At 37.9% G+C, this 20,774-nt stretch overlaps 1 protein-coding gene across 1 annotated transcript; it reads right to left on the bottom strand.

The window, feature by feature from the left end:
- Nucleotides 1-4,506: 4,506 nt before the first annotated feature.
- On the bottom strand, nt 4,507-17,059 carry xirp1 (xin actin binding repeat containing 1). Its single transcript, XM_057334842.1, has 5 exons — nt 16,810-17,059; nt 14,044-14,204; nt 13,756-13,797; nt 5,051-9,535; nt 4,507-4,620 (listed from the first exon to the last, which is right to left on the bottom strand). Exons 4-5 carry the CDS (start codon nt 9,533-9,535, stop codon nt 4,618-4,620), a joined length of 4,488 nt encoding a protein of 1,495 aa, XP_057190825.1. The 5' UTR covers nt 13,756-13,797; nt 14,044-14,204; nt 16,810-17,059; the 3' UTR covers nt 4,507-4,617.
- Nucleotides 17,060-20,774: the final 3,715 nt, after the last annotated feature.

Below are 20,774 nucleotides of genomic sequence, written 5' to 3'. Positions count from 1 at the left end.
ACAGTTTCGGTGGATGACAGTAGCCTGCTCAATACATTTCTAGGTTTGGCATCAGGTCTCTTGCTTTCGGTTTTTTGCTCACTCTTGTTCTCTTTTCCTTTCGAAGGAGATGTGAAGAGTTTGGAAAGAGGGCTTTTTCCTTTCGACCAGGACCCTTTGTTGGGTTTAGCCATTGGCTTTTTCTCAGCAGCAGCCTTTGTGTTGCATTTGTCATTGTTCTTTTGAGTTGTATCCAACGAATCAAGATCTTTCGATTCATCTGTAATGAAATCTGTGGGTTCTTGGTTTGTGGAGGTCACATTGGTATTAGTCTGTGTCCCAATAATCACCTCATTCTTTATCTCCACAACCTCTTCAAAACCTCCTCCACATTGGCTATTGGGTTTAAACACCTCGTGTTCACATGCTTCGGTGTCTTTTACATGTAGTTCACTGAGATTTGGGATTGTTTGTAGCTCGCTGATATTTTCCTCATCTGCATTTGTTTTTTCATCCAGATTGCTTTGCACAGGCGATGCGTTTTCCTGTATATCTGACTGAGGTAAATGAACTTCGTCTGAAGCTATGGGGTGTTTAGAAGAGTCATTGTCATATTGAGTGTGTAAGGTTTCATCTAAACGCTCCTCAGCAGTTTCTTTGTCAGATGTTAATGTTGTCAGGTCTTCACTTGCTTTCATTGCATCATCTTTAAAAACTACAGATGAAGCTTCACCAGTCTGGATCTTCACGGTATTCTTCACATCCGTGTTTATATTTGAAGCAAACCGAACAGTCTTTTTTGTTTTTGTTGTGCTGCTAATGTTCCCAACCTCAGGTAAAATGTGTTCTTTCGCAGAATCTGGTCTAAAGGTTCCAGAATTTCGGTCTTGTTTTGTCATTGTACCAGCCTTTGGGACCCTACCTTGTTTTTCACAATGGACAGATGAATCTAACGTCTTTAAAAACTGACCTCCTGGCTGAGGTGCTTTAACCCCACCTGTTATTGTGAAAGAAGTGAGTGACTTCTCATGAACATTAGCTGACAAATGAACTGATGTGTCTGTTTCATCCAGCCCAGAATTTCTACAACTAGATTTTGCCGAAGAATGGTTTCGGTGTGACCAGTCGGTTATCTTTCCCGAGGCTGAGGAATTGCGTAGTGAAACATGGCTGTGCTTGCCCCCTTTGTTTTCAGGTGGCCAACTAATCTTAAGCTTGCTCCTGTTGTCAGCACTGCTTTTGTGTTGTGTTTCTCTTTCTCTGTGCTGTGTTGAGGAAACACCAGCAGAAAACCCCAAAGGACCATCAACATGTGTGGGCTCTGTTATACGGGCTGAGCTAAACTTGTTAACAGGTTTAAGTTCCTCTGTTTTTGCAAGCCAGTTGTCTTTGTGTTGTTTGTGACCAAAACCCTCATCATAGTTCCCCTTTCTCCTAAATAACTGTTGGTAGTGTGATGTGCAGTAGAATTCTCCATAAAGGGCAGAATAATTGTGAAGGCTGTAATGAATAGTAGCATGTCAAGTTTTGAAAGTAAATTTTATAACTTCATACATTTAAATTTCATGAATCGATAAACTGTGGTTTGATTGGAACAATAAATCTCTATGCAGTCAAATATTTGTGATTTTCATTATGAATCAGAGGTTTGATTTTAGTATTACACCTAAACTGATTTGTCTTCTAATGTTTCAGAAAAGTGGACGATCTCCAGTTCATAGTCCTCACCTTAACTTTGTCTTACAATGTTTGCAGCAAAAGCAGTTGTAATGTAGGATTAGTTTATCTGCCACCATTTTCTCCACTGTGTAAACTGGTGTCAGGCAGGCAGAGCACATCTCTTTAGCAGGTGACAGGAACTATGACAACAATATAGACATACATAGATTATACATGCAGTATATAAAAAATGTACACAGAGCATGACCTTCCTATGATAAAAAATCTGTACTATCCATTAAAGGAGTAGTTCACATTCAAAGGGAAAATTCTGTCATCATTTACTCAGCATCTTGTCATTTCAAACCTGTATGACTTTCTTTCTTCTTCAGAACACAAAAGAAGATATTTTGAAGAATGTCGTTAACAGTCCCCCCATTCACTTGCATGTTCCACCTTGCATATTGTAACAATAGAAAGGAATGGGGGGCTGTGCTGTTCTGTTACCAACATTTTTCAAAATATCTTCTTCTGTGTTCTGCAGAAGAAAGAAAGTCAGGTTTGAAATGACAAGAGGGTGAGTATATGATGACAGAATTTTCATTTTATAAGCACCTTACATGCATTTAAAGATTTTAGTTTATATTTAGTAACCTTTATCAAAATTTCAACTCCTATTTAGAAGTTCAAAATTAAATCATTACAGCAAATACGTTTTTGAATTTTATTTTAGTTTAATATACAACATTTGAAACAAACATACATATCAACATTTCATAATCACAAAGTTACAACAGTATGAAAAATCCAGCTCATCCTTCATGTAGATAAATATCACAAAACTGTTTAACTGTACACACAAAAACTAAGGATCATTTTCATTTTTTCTTTTAAAGAAGACATCACCAAAACAGTATTCTTACAGTATTTCTTTTAAGTCGAAAAAAGGGAATGAACTGCCAGGTTATTGTTTTTCTGTGTCTGAATGACCAAAAGTAACAAACACTTTGCATTTGTCTTTTTTTTCACTTAGAGAATTTGAAGAGAAGGTGTGGCCGGTCCTTTGCGACACAGGTAGAGTCATGACATCATACTTCCCTGAACTGGTAACCACATCAAATGAGGAAGATAATTCTCTCTCAGACTGCCTTGTGACAAATGTAGATCTTTTAGATGAGAAATATGTATATCCAAAGCAATCTGTCTCCTCATATTTCTCACTGACAGTCTTTGTTCCAATGATTCCACTTCCAGCCTCGGGAACCGTTTGTACCTCAAGAACGCTCACGTTTCTTTGAGGACTTAGAGGGCGACAAATGTGGTTGGCAGAGCTTTTCTCAGCTGAGGACTGTTTGAAGGTGCTACATAGATTAGGTTGGTCTGCTTTTGTCTCCACTGGTTTTCTTGCAGCTGAATGAATGGAAATAAATGATGGAGTAGAAGGAAGATTGGAGGATGGTTTGCCCTTTGGAAGTTGTGATGCGTCTTTTGGCAGCTCTGAATAGTGTTTCCTATCAATTCTATCAGTGCTATGTACCTGTTTCGATTGTGCAGGCTTTGCTTTACTGGACGCTATGCTTATTTTCCTAATGTTATTAGTACCTGGCGAAACATTGTCAGTGTTTAAAGATTCACTAAATAGACTTGATAATCCAGCAATGTCAGCTTCTGACTTCAAATTTGATATGGAAAACAACGCTTTTTTTATAACTTCCTCTATGTCCAAAAGTTTAGCTAATGTCTGCTCTTTCAAAATGGCAATGTCCATGCTTGCTTTCTCTAGATCCCCAAAAGCAGCCTCGACAGAAGACACACTCTCCACATCATCCCTTGAGCCCTCAGTTTCTGTGCCAGATCTCGTCTCTTTTGATGAAGGTCTATGTTTCGTAATTTTTATTGGATTGGCAATCCAAGCAGGCACATTCTCATACAAAGTCTTCAAAGATCTGACATCCACCTCAGAAGTCTCCCCTTCTATTTCTTGAACTTTTGACAGGATTATTTTCAGTTCCTCTCGTCTCATAAGATTTTCAAAGATCTCCATGGCTGCTTTCACATTGCCCCTCATGATCTCCTCTTTGTGGACGGACAGCCTTTGGCGACGTTCATCTTCCGTTTCCCGTTTTACTTTCTTTTTTCTCAAAACAACTTTTTGTGCTGTGTTTTTGTGCTCTTTAAAGGTTTGGTTGTGTTCTGAAGGCACTTCACGTTTATCTGGGATATTTCTGATGTTATCTTTTCTAGGCAGGTGTAGGGCAATTTCAATTGCGTTGTCTTTAGATTCTTGAGCTTCCAGGATGTTTTTATTTGGTACAACTTTAATTTTCTTCGAAGAAGATGAGGTTTCTATAGTGGCTGTTTTCTTCTCCCCTAAATTCTGAAGCGCAACCTTTAATCCCATGTTTAACTCTTCACTGTTATTTGAGTGGTTCTGCATACACATCTTGATCTCTTCAGCAGCATTTATCTTCTGAATCACATTTTTCTCCATTCCTGGTGTATTACAAGCAAGTGAACTATCATAAATGTTTTCAATCTGGCTGACTGATGCCGTGTCCATATGTTGCATGTGTGAATTCTGAACCCATTGTTCAGTGTACTGCATTTTCTGAAGATCCATAGGATCTGTGACTTTTGTTCTTTTAACTGGTTCATGATTGTTGAGTAGCTTGCCTTTCATTTTGTTTGAGCTTTCAAAATTCCAGGTTTCCTTTTTATGCAAGGGAGTTTTCTTCATTGGTGTATTTTTGGGTGGAATTGATGAAGTTGGACAGATTTGTAGGGTTTCTGCAGTGTGTTCAGAAGGAGTGACGATGTTCAATGGCTTTGGTGGAACAGCTGGTTTCTGACCTTTAACCTGAAGAGCAGTTTTAGGAAGGATAGGTGGTGGATGTTTCTTAGGGAGCTGGTTTGAATTGTCTAAGGTGGAACTTATAGGTTCGGAGTTCAGTGCCAAGAAGGTCAGATGCTCACTGCCAGTCACTGAAACCGAAGAAGACAATTCAATGTCATATGAAGGCAATGGTACAACACAACTCTGCTTGCATTCCTCAATCCCTGAGTCATTTTTCGACCTTTTCTTTTCTGTACAAGATTTTCTATATAACATTGCTGCCTTATAATCACCTTTAGAAACATTAACGCTAGATTTTTCAAGACACTGGAGTGTCTCTTGCATATTACCCCTTACAATGTCCTCTCTGTCTACACTTTTCTGCTCCTTTATCACACTTTGCAAAGACTGAATTGCAGCCTTCACATCACCTTTAACAATTTCAGGCTCTGTTTCTGAAAATTGAGCATAATCTAACCTTGTTGAGTAATTTTCTGTACTATTATCTATTACACCTCTCCTTCTCACTTCATTCTGATGACTTTCAGTGGATCCCTGATCCTTTTCTATATCACTAACCTTTCGAAATGTTGTAGTTATCCGCTGGTTGCTCGAGGATGTTGTTGTAGTCTGCTGCACTGTCGAGATGTTTTGGCACTGAGATGATTCATTTATATCGTATAACTTTCCAGGAGTGATAGGTTCCCGTTCCACTCTAATACTTTGGTTCTTCGCCATTTCCAGTGACCTTTTGGCGGCCTTAACATCTCCTGAAATGATTTCCTCCTTTATTACTTTTCTTTCGTCTTCCTCTGAGCACATTTCTACATTCAGATCGTAAATGGTGCCTGGTTCGATGACCTCGCGTTCCACTTGCATACTTTGCTGCTTTGCTCGCTCCAAGGATTCGAGTGTTGCTTTAATATCCCCAGACACTATTTCCTCTCTTTGTACCATGATTGGCTGCTTGGTTGCTTCATCAAGTTGCTGTTTGGCTGAGAAAACATCACCTTTAAGGATCTCCTCTTTTGGCATGCAGTTTTCAACGGTCTGATCTACACAGCCCTCTGAGAAAACCTTTTTAACGGTTTTCACATCTCCAGGTACAACATCCAGAACCGTTCTCTCAACTTGTTCTCTTTGTTGCTTGAGATGTCTCTTTGCTTCTTTCACGTCACCCTGAATGATTTCAATTTCGTCCCTCAAGGAGGATGTCGGTTCCTCTTCAGATAGCTCTCGCTGTAAAGTCTTAAGAAACTGAAGGTCACCCTTTTCAATACAATTTCTGTACAAATCAACATTCCCCCTCTCATTTTTTTCTAACCTGCAGGATGGCTTGGTGTGCTGGCTGTGGACTGTGGCAAGAAGGTTGCCGATGGTGGACTTGACATCTCCTCGTGTGACATCGCACGACTCCGTTGTCAGGCTTTTTTGATAGTAGAGGGAATACACTGTCATCTCTGGTTGTTTTCCTTTTGATTCTTGCATTACCAAGCCTGTCTTGATTGATTTTTGCTGAACCAGCAAGCTCTCAATAATTGTAACAGCTTCTTGAATCTTGCATTCGGCATCTGGGTTGTTCGCAGATTCAGCCTGTTGAAATGGTATTTCAAGCACTGTGCTGTGCAACTTGCCTTCTTCGTCCTCTTTAAGAAGAACAACTTTAGGTTTCAGGTTTGGTTTGAACAATAACTGTAGCATTATGTTTCTGATGTTTCCCTCAACAACTTCCTCCTTTTGAACTTTAGGGCCCTCACTGTTGACAAACTGATACTTTGCCATGTTTACATACTTATAATCATCGGCTTGGATGATGATGCCACTTGAATGAATAAATGAATGCTGACAAAGGCGGTAGAGGATGTCTGTAACGCTTTCCACTATGATTTTGTCTAGCGGTGTGGTTTCGAATAACCAAGTTGTGCTTTTGACATCCGCCTTTGGAATGTCTTCCTTTGACAAAACAAACTCTTCGTTAGATTCGTGGTTCTTAATCTGATCCAGGGGCTGGGATTCCATCAGCCAAGTGCATCGTTTTACATCACCCTTCGCGTTATCCTCCCGAAGTACAGTTTGCAAGGTATTCTGCTCATGTTGCTCACCTTTCAGAGTATCGATTGGCTGGTTCTCAAATAGCCAGGTGGAAGTGCGCACATCACCTTGTTGAACATCTGTAACGCTCACCATCCTTACATACTTCTTTTGGGCTACTTGCTCGGTCTCAAAAAGTTGTTTGCTTTGTTGCACATTTTTTCCATGGCTTAAATCTTCCACAACCCTGACTGACGGTCTTTCAGATTCTGTGAGGGAGTCCAAAGGCTGTGTCTCAAACTTCCAACGAGCTGATTTTACATCACCCTTGAGCACATCCTCCTGTGTAACTGCACGGATAATGTAAATTTCTTTGTCTGCTTGAATGGTATCAAGTGGCTTCGTTTCAAACATCCATCTTGCTCCCCTCACATCTCCTCCCATCATTTCCTCTTTCTTCACTGTGGTAACTTCATGAAACTGTCCATCTTTGTCTTTAATAGCATACAAAGGCTGGGATTCAAAAAGCATTGTGCTGGATTTAACATCAACGCTTGCGTTCACATGTTTCTCAACACTCATTGACTGATGCTCAAGTAGTTGGTCTTTATCCTTGATTTTGTCCAGAGAGAAAGTTTCAAAAATAAACTTTTTGCCTCCGACATCACCACTTTCAACATCTTGGACACTATAGTTTATTTGATCCTCATTCTCATTAATATCACAGATCGGTTGATTCTCAAAGAGCCAAGTGAATTTGTGCACTGATCCTGATTGAATTTCATTGTCTTGCTGCCCAGTCTTCGACTCTTTGATGCACTTGCTTCCTATTTCATCAAGTGACTTGGATTCAAAAATTTCTTTTACTCTAGATACATCTCCAGACTGGACATCAACTTCACTGACATATCTTATATTTTGAGCAGAATCTGTTTGCTTTGTTATTCTGTCCAAAGTCTCCGTTTCAAACAGGTGTTTCACTGTCTTCACATTGACATCACTTTTTACATCTTCCTGCACAGGACTGCACAATTTCAAACTGAATTCATCTTTGTCCTTGATGTTATCTAATGGCTGGGTTTCAAAAAGCCAAGTGTGTGATTTCACATTAGCCTTTGGCACCGGTTGTACATCCTGGTTTCTCTCAGACTTGTCATACAGAATGTCCATTGGTTGTGTCTCAAATAGCCATTTGCATGTCTTTACACTACCTTTTTGAAATTCCTCCTGTAATGCTGTTGAGTCCACTTCTTTCTGATTGAATTTTAAATGGATATTATCTAAAGGTTGTGTTTCAAACATCCATTTTGCTGTTCTCACATCATTTGTTGTGTCTTCTTGCCTTGTGATGCCTTTGATGACTTCTATTTTGTCTTTACCTTCTTCGAACTGGTCTAGAGGTTTTGTCTCAAACATCCATTTGTAATTCTGTACATTTCCTTTTACGCATTCCTCCCTGCTGACAGTTGTTACCTTATGGAAGTTTCCAGCACTGTCCTTCATCGCATAAAATGGAGTGGATTCAAACAGTGATCGGTTGCCTTTGACGTCCCCAGCTGTAACATCACAAACTTGAGCGGGTGCATTTTCAGATTGAGACATTTGACTGAGAGGTATAGCTTCAAAAAGATTCTTGAACGTCTTGACATCTCCTCTTTCTTTGTCTTCAACTTTGCTCCCTTTATTTGTCATTTTACAAACCCTGGTATTCTCAAAGTGCTGCCTTTTGTCTTTAACTTCTCTTTTTTCATCGCTGGACACTAGAACTTTTTTGAGATGTCCCACTTCATAGCTGTCTTTCAGAGTGTTCATAGGCTGTGTTTCAAAAAGCCACAGGGTGGAGCCTACATTTCTTCCAACAATATCATCTCTTTCCTTACCCATAAGCTCTCCTTTAGCTGATGACAGGAGCTGGTTTTCAAAAAGTGTAGATTTGTTCTGAACATCTGCTTCTCCTGAGAAGTACTCCACTGTTCCTTGAAACTTTCGTTCTTCCACAACACCTTCATGAATAGCGTCAAGAGGTTGGGTCTCAAACATCCATCTCTTTTTGTCAACACCGCTCTTCTGGTCATCCTCAAGTGAGATCCCCCGAATGATTTGCACACCAGTTTTTCCTTTATTAATGTGGTCCAAAGGTTGAGTTTCAAACAGCCAACGTGCTGTTTTAAAGTTACTGCTTCTGATTTCTTCTCTACAGATTGACTTGATCTCATGGATGTGACCATTGCTGTCCCTAAGAGCACAACAGGGATCTGCTTGAAAGAGTTTAACAGTTTTCTTCACATCTCCTTTGATTTCCTCTAGTTCTGATTTCAGTGTTAGGAATTGCTGATCTTCAACAGAACAGCAGCGACCCAGGGCATCCAATGGCTTGGATTCAAATAAGAGACGCGCACCGCTCACATCTCCCTTCTGAATAGCTTCCTTAAGTACAACCTCCACAATTTCCTCATCCTCCATTTTTGCCTTACTGATTGAATCCAGAGACTGCGTCTCAAACAGCCAGGTGGCAGTGCGAACGTCTCCTTGGACTAAAACTGGTCTCTCACCACCTGTGATATGTTGACCACCAAACACTGAATGTTCAAACAAGGAAGATGTACCCCTCACATCCCCACCTTGAAGATTTTCCTCATCAAGTATTTTTTTCGTTTCATGTGGGTCTCCAATATTGTCAAGACTCCAGTTCTCAAATATCCATCGCATGGATTGGACTTCTCCCTGATATGCCGTATCTCCTGCTTGGGGATTTATTGCTTCGATAAGTTCATCATCTACGACATCCTCAAGATTCATTTTTAACTCAGGATGAATGTGTTTGAAAAGACGTTTCAGTTCGCTTTTCTGTCTTTGCTGGTAGAACTCTGTGAAGGTTTCTTTTGGAGGTGGTACAGGGAGGAAGTTCTGGCTGAGATCCTTTTGGATTGCCTCCAGAACTTCAGGTCTTGGTAGAGGAGGTGGAGGGGGAGGGATATCATCATCTCCACCGGCTGGATCTGTCACTTTTACCTGTTTTCTGACTTCTGCCATCTTGGGTGCAAAGAAGAAGTATGAAGTCTCAAGTTACTCTCCATAGTACAATGAATTAAACTGCCATAATGGTAAATTCTTCATTAATATGTTAATAACTCAATACAATCATACTTTACCTTGTTGTGTGAGTTTAGATGGACATGGTTGGTTAGTTCACTGCACACCATCTCTATTCATGTGGGGCTTGACTCCATTTATGAGAGTATTTCACCCTTGTTAGTACAAAATTCAGCTATTCTTCATAACAAGTTTTACTCATGCAATCCTTAATGACTGTAAACTTGACAGTAGAAACAAGAGATATTTTTTAGGTTATGATATATTATAGCCACTTTCCGAAGCATGCTAATAAATGTACATTATCTTAATACAGTTAGGTCCATAAATATTTGGACAGAGGTACAGTTTTTGTTATTTTAGCTGTGTACCAAAATATATTCAAGTTACAGTTATATAATGGATATTGGCTTAAAGTGCACACTTTTATTTAGAGTGTATTCACATCGAGATTAGCTGAAGGGTTTAGGAATTACAGCTCTTTAATATGTAGCCCCCCCTTTTTCAAGGGACCAAAAGTAATTGGGCAGTCGAATCAAAAGCTGTTTTATTCACAGGTATGGGCTTTTTGTTAAATAATTTCCTCATAAACGAAGCATGTTAAAGGTCTGGAGTTATACCTATGTGCAGGGGCGGATTAAGGTGGTCAGGGGCCCCTAGGCTGCTCTTTGGGTGAGGCCCCCCTTAGGTGACTTTCAGGTGCCTTTCACGCTTGCAGTTTAGTTTAGAACAGAGCACGGTTTGCATGAAAAATCTTTAATGTAAAAGCTGTCACGCGAACTCAGGTGCGCACCAGGATACCGATTACTGCGCATGCACTTTAGCTGATTACAATGTATTTACTTCAATGCAACACATGTAAGAGATGATAGCGTTTGTAATTTACCTTGGATTTGAGCAAGAGTGAGCCTGCATTGTTTTGCGCGTTGCGAATGGAATCAGAGCTGCAAATTAATGGTAATACAATGTTTCCAGATTTAAAAATAAATGATAAATAGTCTGTTTGCAAGCAGCTGAAAGCTCAGTAAGGGGCTGAAGACGCGAACAGCTGTCGTTTTTTCCCACGCTAAGCGATGTATGATGAATGCAAACGTGCCAGGGTTCGATAGAATCTTGTTGAGACACAAACCAACGCTGCGAGGGGCGTTAGAACAATCGCACTGACGCACTCGGATACACACACATCAAATACTACAGTGTTTCCTCTACATTCTTGGTTACTTTGCAACGGCAAAGAGAGCGCACAAAGTATACACAAAATATAAAAGGGCCGCTAAAAACGCCTCGGTGGATCTTTACTGAGACACAAAACACTATGCATTACATGAACTGTTTATAAAACAAAGCCATAATTAAAAACCAACCTGTATGCGTGTCATTGTGGAATAACTCCCTGAAATATTACACATGACATGATGAGCTAACTGCTGCAACAGCTAAGGATCCCGCTGCAGTTGTTTCAACCGCAGCACCGATGTAAGCCAATGCGAGCTGCCAGTTCTCCTGCTGCTATATTATTCACATTGCTCTTTTAACCTTTGTATTTTCCATTTTTGTGCCCCACTATTGTACTTTCTTTCTGACATTTTGCCGCTATGCCGTCTAGCAATAGCATTGACGTACACTCAAAAAAAAGATTTTTGCTGTTTGTTCAATTTACTTAACTTGCTTAAGTTAAATCAACACAACTTTTGGAAAATTTGATCACAACATGATTTTTTTATGTTTAGTCATATAACTGAATCCATTCATGTTGGGACAACATAAAGGAGTTGTGTTGTGTTAACATAAAACAGTTTCAATTGGGCAGAGTACTTATATTTCCCAGCATGCTTTGCGTGTAACTGCATTTTGAGAGTTATTTCCTTAAATAAGTGTTATTTTATGCATTTTTCGGTAAAAAGAAACACTTGTTAGTGTTTAATGTTCATTTATCTTTAAGGTTTTGAAGAGTTTGTTATATTTTGTGGTTACCATTGTTCAGAAAAGCGTTGATCCTTCATTTGTAGTTCTGTTGAGTTCTATTAACTCAATATCTTCTTATTGAAGTTAAATGACGTAATGTCTAATTAATGTTAAAAAATGTATAATATAAAAAAGTTCTTGAGTGCTTTCTTTAAATAATCCAATCGATAAAATTGGGTTTGTTATATTGGTTTTATATCAAATATGCATGTATATGACACAAATTCATTTAATCAAGTCTATTAAAAAATTAATTTAATACAACAAGATTATAAAGAATCGTTTTAAACAAATTAGATTTTGTTGGAGAAATGTAATTGAATTTCGTGGAAAAGTTTTCCTTAATTTAATTAAGTTCGTTCAACAACTTTTTTTGAGTGTAAATCACCTGCAGCTGATTGGACAGATGTGACCCAAATGTCACATCTATCCAATCACCGGCTTATTTTTTTGTTATATTTCTTATGGGCCAATGAGGGTCTATTTTTTGTTAAAAATAAAAAATCTTGCCAATCAGAGGCCGCTAAACAGGTGGGGCCCCTAGGCTGCAGCCTAGGCAAGCCTGTGCGTTAATCCGTGCCTGCCTATGTGTGGTGTTTGCATTTGGAAGCTGTTGCTGTGAACCCACATCATGCTGATCTAGTGCTGGGCGATATACCGGTTCATACCGAATACCGGTGTGTATTTTTGTTATGATATGAATTTTTAATATACTGCATTACCGGTGTATGTCGCTTAAACAACGTGCGGAACACAGCAAAGCGCGACACTGTTTCAGTGGGGTCCCTTTTCACTGTTGCACTGTGACCGGCCATTCACACCGAATGCGTTTTTCTATGCTGCGGATAGTGTTGGGCAAGTTACTCTGAAAAGGTAATTAATTACTAGTTACTAATTACATATTCAGTAGTGTAATTAGATTACTGTACAAATTACTCTCTACAAAAAGTATTTAATTACTTATTACTAATTACTTTCTATATCCTACATTAACATTGATTAGTTAAGTGATTCAAGGATAGACATGAAACGGCTTATTTGATTCATTCAAATAAATAATATAAACCTACACAAAGTACAATTATTAACTAGCAAATGTATAACAAAATGTGATAATTATACATTAAAGCACGGATTTTAAATTTAGACTCTGAATTTTGATGTAAATTCCACTATTGCACACACATATATTACACAAAGTATTTAGTTTAATTACATCATAAGTAACTGTAATTAAATTACAGAAAAAATAAGAGTAATCCCTTACTTTACTTTTTCAAGGGAAAAGTAATTAAATTAAAGTAACTAATTACTTAGTAACTAGTTACACCCAACACTGGCCGCAGCACTACTTTATCATAATTTTTCTATATAAACGTGCGCTAAATGGAAGCGTTTGGATGTCTACGTGCATCTCGCGCATGAGCAGTGACGTTACATATTTCTTTCCCGTCACAATGGGAGCGCGCACCTCGCGGCTGAACAGCAGCACAAGTGTAGCAATTGCAAGTTCGCATTACGTTATATTAAATATACTCACGAACAAACATTTTCAAAAAACGCTCGTGTTCCCACTCTTATATGCTCAATATAAGCATATAATATGATGTGTTTTTAGTTTGAACTGTTTCTCTGTATGCTTTGATGAGAAATAAGGGTCAGTAAGGAGGATTGAAAGCGTGATGCGATTGTTTTCCTCCCACATATTTAATTTAAGCCTTTGTTTTATGATTAAAAAATATGATTTCACAGCTAAAATAAAAAAAAATGTGCCTCTGTCCAAATATTTATGGACCTAACTGTATGCATTTAGAATATTTACAAGCTGTGTCCCAATTCTCCAAAGGCTGCAAACGCTGCTATAGGCTGGTAAAGCCGTTCTATAAACTGTGAAGGGAGTTAAAAGGCTAAAGCTTCCCTCCAAAAATATTCATGCTTTCCTTTAAGGTGACTAAAAATGCATTTGTTTTAATACCTCTCAGATTAGGAATAAGAAATGATTAGCCTTTTCTGTATCAAAGCATTCAAAGAAATTTAGTTGCAGCCTCTCATGTAACTCATGTTCCTAATACATTTTACTGAGACCATTATCATTTTCATCATATTTCTCTAAAGGATCACACAGCATTCATATGCATTAGTCATTAGTCACACAGCAGGCTCACATGCTAAAGGTCAGCCAAACCTGTTCATACCTTGTTTTGTTTCTTCTTTCCGTGCTCTTGGATCACGCTGCCCTGAGGAAGAAAATAATTCATTATCCTCAATAAGCATTTCTCATACGACAGACTTCATTTGCATAAAGCTGCATTTCAACACATCACTTATCCGCTGCTGACCAACAAAGTTGTTGAGTTTACTGCAATACAAGTGTGCACCAGACTTCACAGTATGGCATGCCTTTGTGTCACCTAGTCTGAGCACTTGACCTTATGGTCATGAATGCCTGTGTGGCGTGTGTGATATATGACTCAAACACTCACTGTCTGTTCGGTGGATCCTGAGGCGTCTGAAGCTGCTAACTTTGAGCGATAAACAGCAGATCTGTCTTTCACGGTTGGGATGGGAGAGGATGTAAACTTCTGTTTGCCCTCTTGAATATAGGATGATTCTTTCCGGTCTGTCTTGAAAGGTCTCTTCTCATCTAAATCACGTAAGAAACACAAATGTTACAGAAAACTATACACAAAAAATTTTATGACTTAAGAATGGTTTCTGTTTATATGCAGATTCAGCTGTTTCTGAGGTATTTATGCAATGTAAATGTGACAAGAAATACCAGCTGCAAATATATATCTGGCATATTCTCTGAGCACGTTTTATCATTTAAAATGTAAATTTATATAAATGATACATGAAATAAAATATAAAGCAAGGCCCAAGGCTCCAATATTCCACCTTAAAAAATGTATCTGACCCAGTTGTTTGGCCATGTAATAGTCCTGGGAACAGATACACTGATAGTTGTGTAGGCCTATAGAGCAGATGGTGTTGGTATGCTTTTTATCTGTGGGCTATTATTACTCCTCAAGGGCGTACGGAAACTATTTAGTTATGCTTGTGTGATTGCAAGATATTTAGCTGTCCAATTTCTGTTGCTACCTATGATATATGTTGTATAATATAACAATTAGATTGTATTTCTTAGCATGACTGCACTGTCAGCTGTGACACGGTGACCCTTTTTTTAAGTTTCTCATTCTCTGGGAACGAAACATTCTGTGACAAAGCTGCTCTGGTTGAGATATGGATCTTAGTGGATTTAGTTGGCTTAGCTGACCAGTGGATTTCTGTAGATTTGTTTTGCCAGCATAATTGCATTTTCATGATGTAAATGCTATATTGGTGATATAATAAGTAACATCGGTGTGAAGTTTGGGAGGTGATGTTCTGTGCATCTTTTTCATCTCAATCGACTTCTTTTTTTTTTGAGAAATCTTGATTCTGCTGTTGGTTATTAAGGAAATCTTGGCACCCCTATAGCTATTTTTAGCGTACTTTATGCACAGTCCGATCAAAAGCCTTTCCCTTTCCTTTTGTCCAAAAATCAAGAGAAGCAGCACAAATAATGTAAATTATTACATTATTTATATACATACATAATAATCAGCTGTAAATAATGACTGTATTCAAGCATATCTCAGTTTTCACACTGTAAGCTCTAATAGGACAAAAGGACAGAGACTGCCACTGGCGCCACTCACGAGTCTGGGCTTAAAACGTTTGCATAGCTGGATGAGCACACAGAATAACAGGGTCATACAAAAGTCCAACTAGACTTTACTGTTACACGGAGAGATATCAGACTGCTTACAAACCTGAAATATTGAGCTACTATCATTTTAATTGTAAACTTCCTGACATTTAAATTAATATAAGTTTGACTTTTTCTGTGTATCATAGTAATGTGATAAAAGTCCCAGCCAGCATGCCCATTCAGCACAAACTGACATAGTCAAATTTATAGAGTTTAAAGTGTGCTTATAAACCTCGATCAAAGGCCTTTGCCAGATGGTTAATGTTAAACATTATGCCAACCTGCTTTCTTCCCTCCTTATTTACTGTATACAATTATGTCATTTAGAAATGAATCTAACCATCTAGACATGTAAATCAAAGATCATCATGTCAGCTGAATAAGTGTCATAGCTGGAGCTATGCAGGAAGAGTCGACACACAGACAGGAATGGGTGCGTCTCTATTATTGTCGTAGAATGTGAGTGCTTTTGTGCCGCTGACAGCTGTCCAAATGATTGTGATATGTGGATGGTATTTATTCCTTTCAGCTGCCTTCTTTAGTTTCCGGTGAACAAGGTCTTGTTAAGACAACGAAAACGTCAAACCTCTACTTAAAATACGCAGTGTCAACAAAGACCTTTTTAGCTGACAACTGAGGTGTTTGAAGAAAGATAGTATATCAATTTCTTACTGAACAAAGCCATCTGGACTGTTTTGTCTTTCTGCATCTTCTTTTATAGCATATCAGTTTATGATATTTGCCACCGTAAATTTAATGAGCTGGTTTCAAGTTCTGTTTTAAATATTGGCCTTTGTTTTTAGATACAAATAATCGCATACCTGTAAACTTGATGATAAATTAAAAGCATTAATTGAAACTTTATGTTACTATGTTACTAAAGTAACTCTTCTATGTCACTCCATAATGTTACTTCAGAAATTCTTTGCTTATTTTAAACCAGGGGTTATTAAACTTTTTGATGCCAAGGACCCCCAAATATGATGAGCCTTTTCCTTTCGTGAGGAACCCCCTTTCTAAAATACACATGTTTTTATAAAGAAGCATTTAAACTGTTACACAAATAGTAAGTATACTATGAAGACAACATATTAGGCCTATTTGAAATTTAACTGTAATAAATAACATTTGCTGTCTTTTGTTTATCATGAAAATTTCTGGGGACCCCTTAGAACATTTTGGAGGCACCCCGGACCTCACTTTGACAAACCCCTGTCCTAAGCTATACATAACATAAAAAATGTTCTATCCTTACTTACTTTCTAAGTTAATTACTGTATTGTAGCTAATTATTACAAGCATGCTCCTCAACATCAATAAATGTATCTAAAATTCACAGGCATTTATTTAAATTTCTTAAAAAGTAAATATAATAATAATAAATGAATATAATAAACATAATTTTAGTAATATAAATGAATAAAAATTCTTACTAATAAATTAACATTTACCATGCTTTCTTTCCACTTCACACACTGCTTATTGTACTTACAGAATAAAACGCTGCTCCGTTTTTGCTTTCTGGTCTTTCTGGTCTTTTTGGCCTTTAAGCCTCAATCTTGTATATTTCCCTGGCTGATGACTGTGTCTGTCTGTAGCGGTGGCCCCGTCTCTCTCTGTGACACTCAGCTTGTTTCTGGCCCTCTCTAATGGATGACAGCTGACTTTTATCACTGCTCACTGTGAGCACGGATGAGGCCAGCCTGCTATTTTGGAAGCAGCATGCGGGCGGTATTCCACACGCCTGAGTCAATCAGGGCTTCTGGAAGTGATGGGGTATAGAGGGAACCCCCTTGAGCATTGTTCCCACTAATATCATGTAAGCCTCATATCCCACATTTGCTTCCTTGTGTCTTTTTGGATGTTTCAGAGTTAATAAAATAAATTTAAGTGGCAAGGTTGGCAGGTTGTTTAGAAAGAGTCTCATGTAACGTCTCTATTTATAACTGTTGTTTCATTTAATAAGGTCCGTAAGCTGCTTACAATAATAACATGCACAGTGACGTATGTGGTATGTTGACGACTAATGATCTCAAAATAATGACAGCGCGCACTAACACCATACATGTACTTGTGAATACTACTTATGATTTATGTTAAAACAGAGTTTTATTTGGTTCTTTTTGGATCTACATTTTTGAGCCCTTATTGAAACTATTTTATTATAGTTACACAGTTAACCTTTAATATTTTCTCTATATCCCTGTGCTGAAGAATGATTGTTGGTGATGCTATAATGATCCTTTAACCAAACAATATTTTATCCACTGATCACAAGGTCTTGTAGTGTGCGTAGTAAGTGTCCCCACAGATCTCCTATGCCCAAAATCCTTTATATCTTCATTTTGAAAAGCATATATTGTTATAATTGTAAATCTAACAAACAAAACCTCAGAAAAAGGTCACTTTTTCTATCTTTCTTCAAAATGTATGTACTCTAATTTGCTTTGATATTGGATTATCCAATGCAAAGTCAATCACAGCCTGTTATGTCTCCTGAACGTGTTGTTCTCATAGCTTTATAATGTTTGCACACACAATCCTGTGAAATGTTATTCACAGAATAGATTATTGTATGTGATAATAAGTCAAAACTAAACTATTAATAAATATGAAAGAAAAAGAAAAATGTACGGTAAAGGTAATTTTCTGCCAGGACCACATCCATTAACTTCAGCATTTCCATTAACCTTATACTAGAACTACCAAGGCAGTCATTTTGACCGTTTTTAAACATTGCAATGTAACAACTTTGTTGAAATAAAACCCATATAACTACAGTACCCTGACTTTTCTTAAATATATGTATATTTTGTTCTTACATCGGTGCTTTATTAAAATGACTAAACACAAAAGAGTTCTGAGTATTTCTACCTCGAACTGCCATGGCGGTGAAATTGACTGTATGCATTACAGACATTGTATAATTTCAGCGCTCTTTCCCGCCATTGAAGATTGGCCACTGTTGCCTAGCAACTTATTATCTGGCAATTCGTTATTGCTAAGCTAAAACGTAGCTTACCCTCAAAATGTCAGCAAAAATTAAATACAGCTTTCTAAATCAGTTCGTTTTCCCGGATAGCGAATATAACTGTTTTTGATCTTGCTAATTTTGTCATACGTCCATACATGTCTATGAAGGTATTTACTATGCAATGAAATGCATATTGTAATATTTTATTACTTATTATATTCTAAAATTTGTTTTTATTTTACATCATTTTATCTACTTCGAATATGTAATTAGCATGCTACCCAATATGTTCTGTGATTGACGATGAAATAATCCATTTTTACATTCGTAAGAATTTCAATTTCATGTCCTGATGTTTATTATTACCTATATCCTAACAAAACACATCAATTTAATCATACATTTTGATTTCAGTGGTGTGCGATTCGTGTGATCCAAGAAAAAAGGTTAGATATTATAATTTCTAAAATTCACAACATGTTTTTATCTAACGAAATATTCTGCATCAATCCATATTTGTTGCCGTTTAGACTTTCAAAAACAACATTTTCACTGCGGTGAAAAAACGTCGCTCTTCTGCTTGCCGGTGCCCTAAAACAGAACACCGGACACAAAGCGAGGCACACACCTTCGGGTGTGGTCTCTTTGCTTTGGTAAAATTATATACAAAAATGAAGCATGTCAATTGTTTATTTTATTTTATTTTAAACAATCGTATTATGTATGCCCATCTGAGTTCGCTTGGCACTTGGGGAAGTGGTTGAGGATTTTGAACTATTCTAGTGTGATAACATTATAATATATGACAACAGACATTCAAAGCTTCCTTCTATAATCTCAATAGAAGCTTTGAATGTAAATTCTGCATGGCAAAAATGACATTCAGTACAGGGGACCTCACTTCAAACGAAGGGCTAAGAGAAATTTCCAACATGGCTGCTCACTCGAGGATTTTTATGACAATTTTTCCTTTTATGTATGTTACATTCAGTCTTGTGTTTGTATTTACGGTGATGTTCTTTTAACGTTTGCAAAAAAATCGCTAAGGTTTGCTAGCGGACAGCACTGACTGCACGATATTAGAAAATATATTTTTATGTCATATACCCGGCGCATTGGCGCATGTCCTCTGACGTAACGTTAGGAGCTAGCAACGACGTATGATGACGTATTCCAGTGTAGTAGTGGTGTCCCATTTCTTAGCGAAAAATTCCCTTGCCACTTTGTTTCAAAGGGCAAGTGGAAGGGGCGAGGGGTAGGCGAAGGGGTAGAAAATAGAATTGGGATTTGGGCCTTAGTCAAAAACAACAAGCCACACCAAGGATTTAGTGAGAGCCGTATTTGCACAGTGTATTTACACATAATAGGACGGCCACAGGATTTGTTGCAACACCGGGAGTTCTAGTGTTAAAATGCAATGCAATGCAGTGGAAAATTCAAAATACATGTGAAAAAGCTGTAAAAATCATTATGAAAAAATCCTATTAATATATTAAATGCTATTTTTTTTACAATTTTCTCTTTACAGTGTAGATGCAGTTGGGAATATTTGAAGAATATTTTTAACAGACACAACCAGTGAATTCCTTCTCTACGGGAGCCTCACACGGTCCTGCATGCTTGTGTTGAACACTTGAGATGCTTATGTCTCACATGAGGCATAAAGTTCATATGATCTTTGACCTCATCGTTCCTGAATAACATGCAGCTGAGTTAAGAAGAATAAAATCTAACTGATAAAAATTCTCTATATAAAAAATTCTATATAAATTATAAAATAATTTTTACACACAAGTTGCATTGATAAGTCATTACAGTAAGTTATTTTCATAACATGTTACGCAACGTACCATTTAGTCCACTGGGGTATCGAGTGGTGACATATCCAGGAACCCCAGTGACGGTTCTCCTTCGTGTTGACTCAAATCCTTTGTCCATCTGCCAATATAATTTAGACACATTGAACTTCATTTTAATGCTTAATGTAGAACGTGTGAGTTTTTATTAAATTGACTCTAAACATTTTTTTTGTAGTTGGAATCCAATGGATTAGGTAAAACACATACAGTACTTTACACACCAAGACGCAAAGGCTACATTAGAAATAAGTCACCTATATATATTCACCTATTCTGACTCATGTCAGTGCACGACACGAACAGAAATAAAACATGACGTGAGTGTTTAACACACCTGATGAGTCTTGTCCTTCATGGATCTAGTGACAGTAGTACTGGAATAACTTTTCTCTCGCCCTGATGACGTTATGTGACTCACAGGGCTCATTTTGGCTTGTGGTGGGATGTTGAGCCGGGGGCTGCTGGTATAGTCTCGGTGCAGGGCATTCTTCGACTCAAACAGAGTCCTTTGTGAATTAGCGCCTGCTGGATCTGGCTGGGGTAGCATGTCCATAGAAATACTTCTGGACAATGTGGGATTAGAGGCACTGAAGGACTCATATCTTCTCCAGAGACTTTCAACTT

Source organism: Triplophysa rosa, linkage group LG5, assembly GCF_024868665.1.
Source record: "Triplophysa rosa linkage group LG5, Trosa_1v2, whole genome shotgun sequence".
NCBI classification, from domain to species: Eukaryota; Metazoa; Chordata; class Actinopteri; order Cypriniformes; family Nemacheilidae; genus Triplophysa; species Triplophysa rosa.
This window is presented reverse-complemented; position numbering and strand designations above follow the sequence as displayed.

Coding starts and splice junctions, on each gene's coding strand:
- xirp1 (XM_057334842.1), bottom strand. CDS start 9,535: ATGGCAGAAGTCAGAAAACAGGTAAAAGTGACAGATCCAGCCGGTGGA.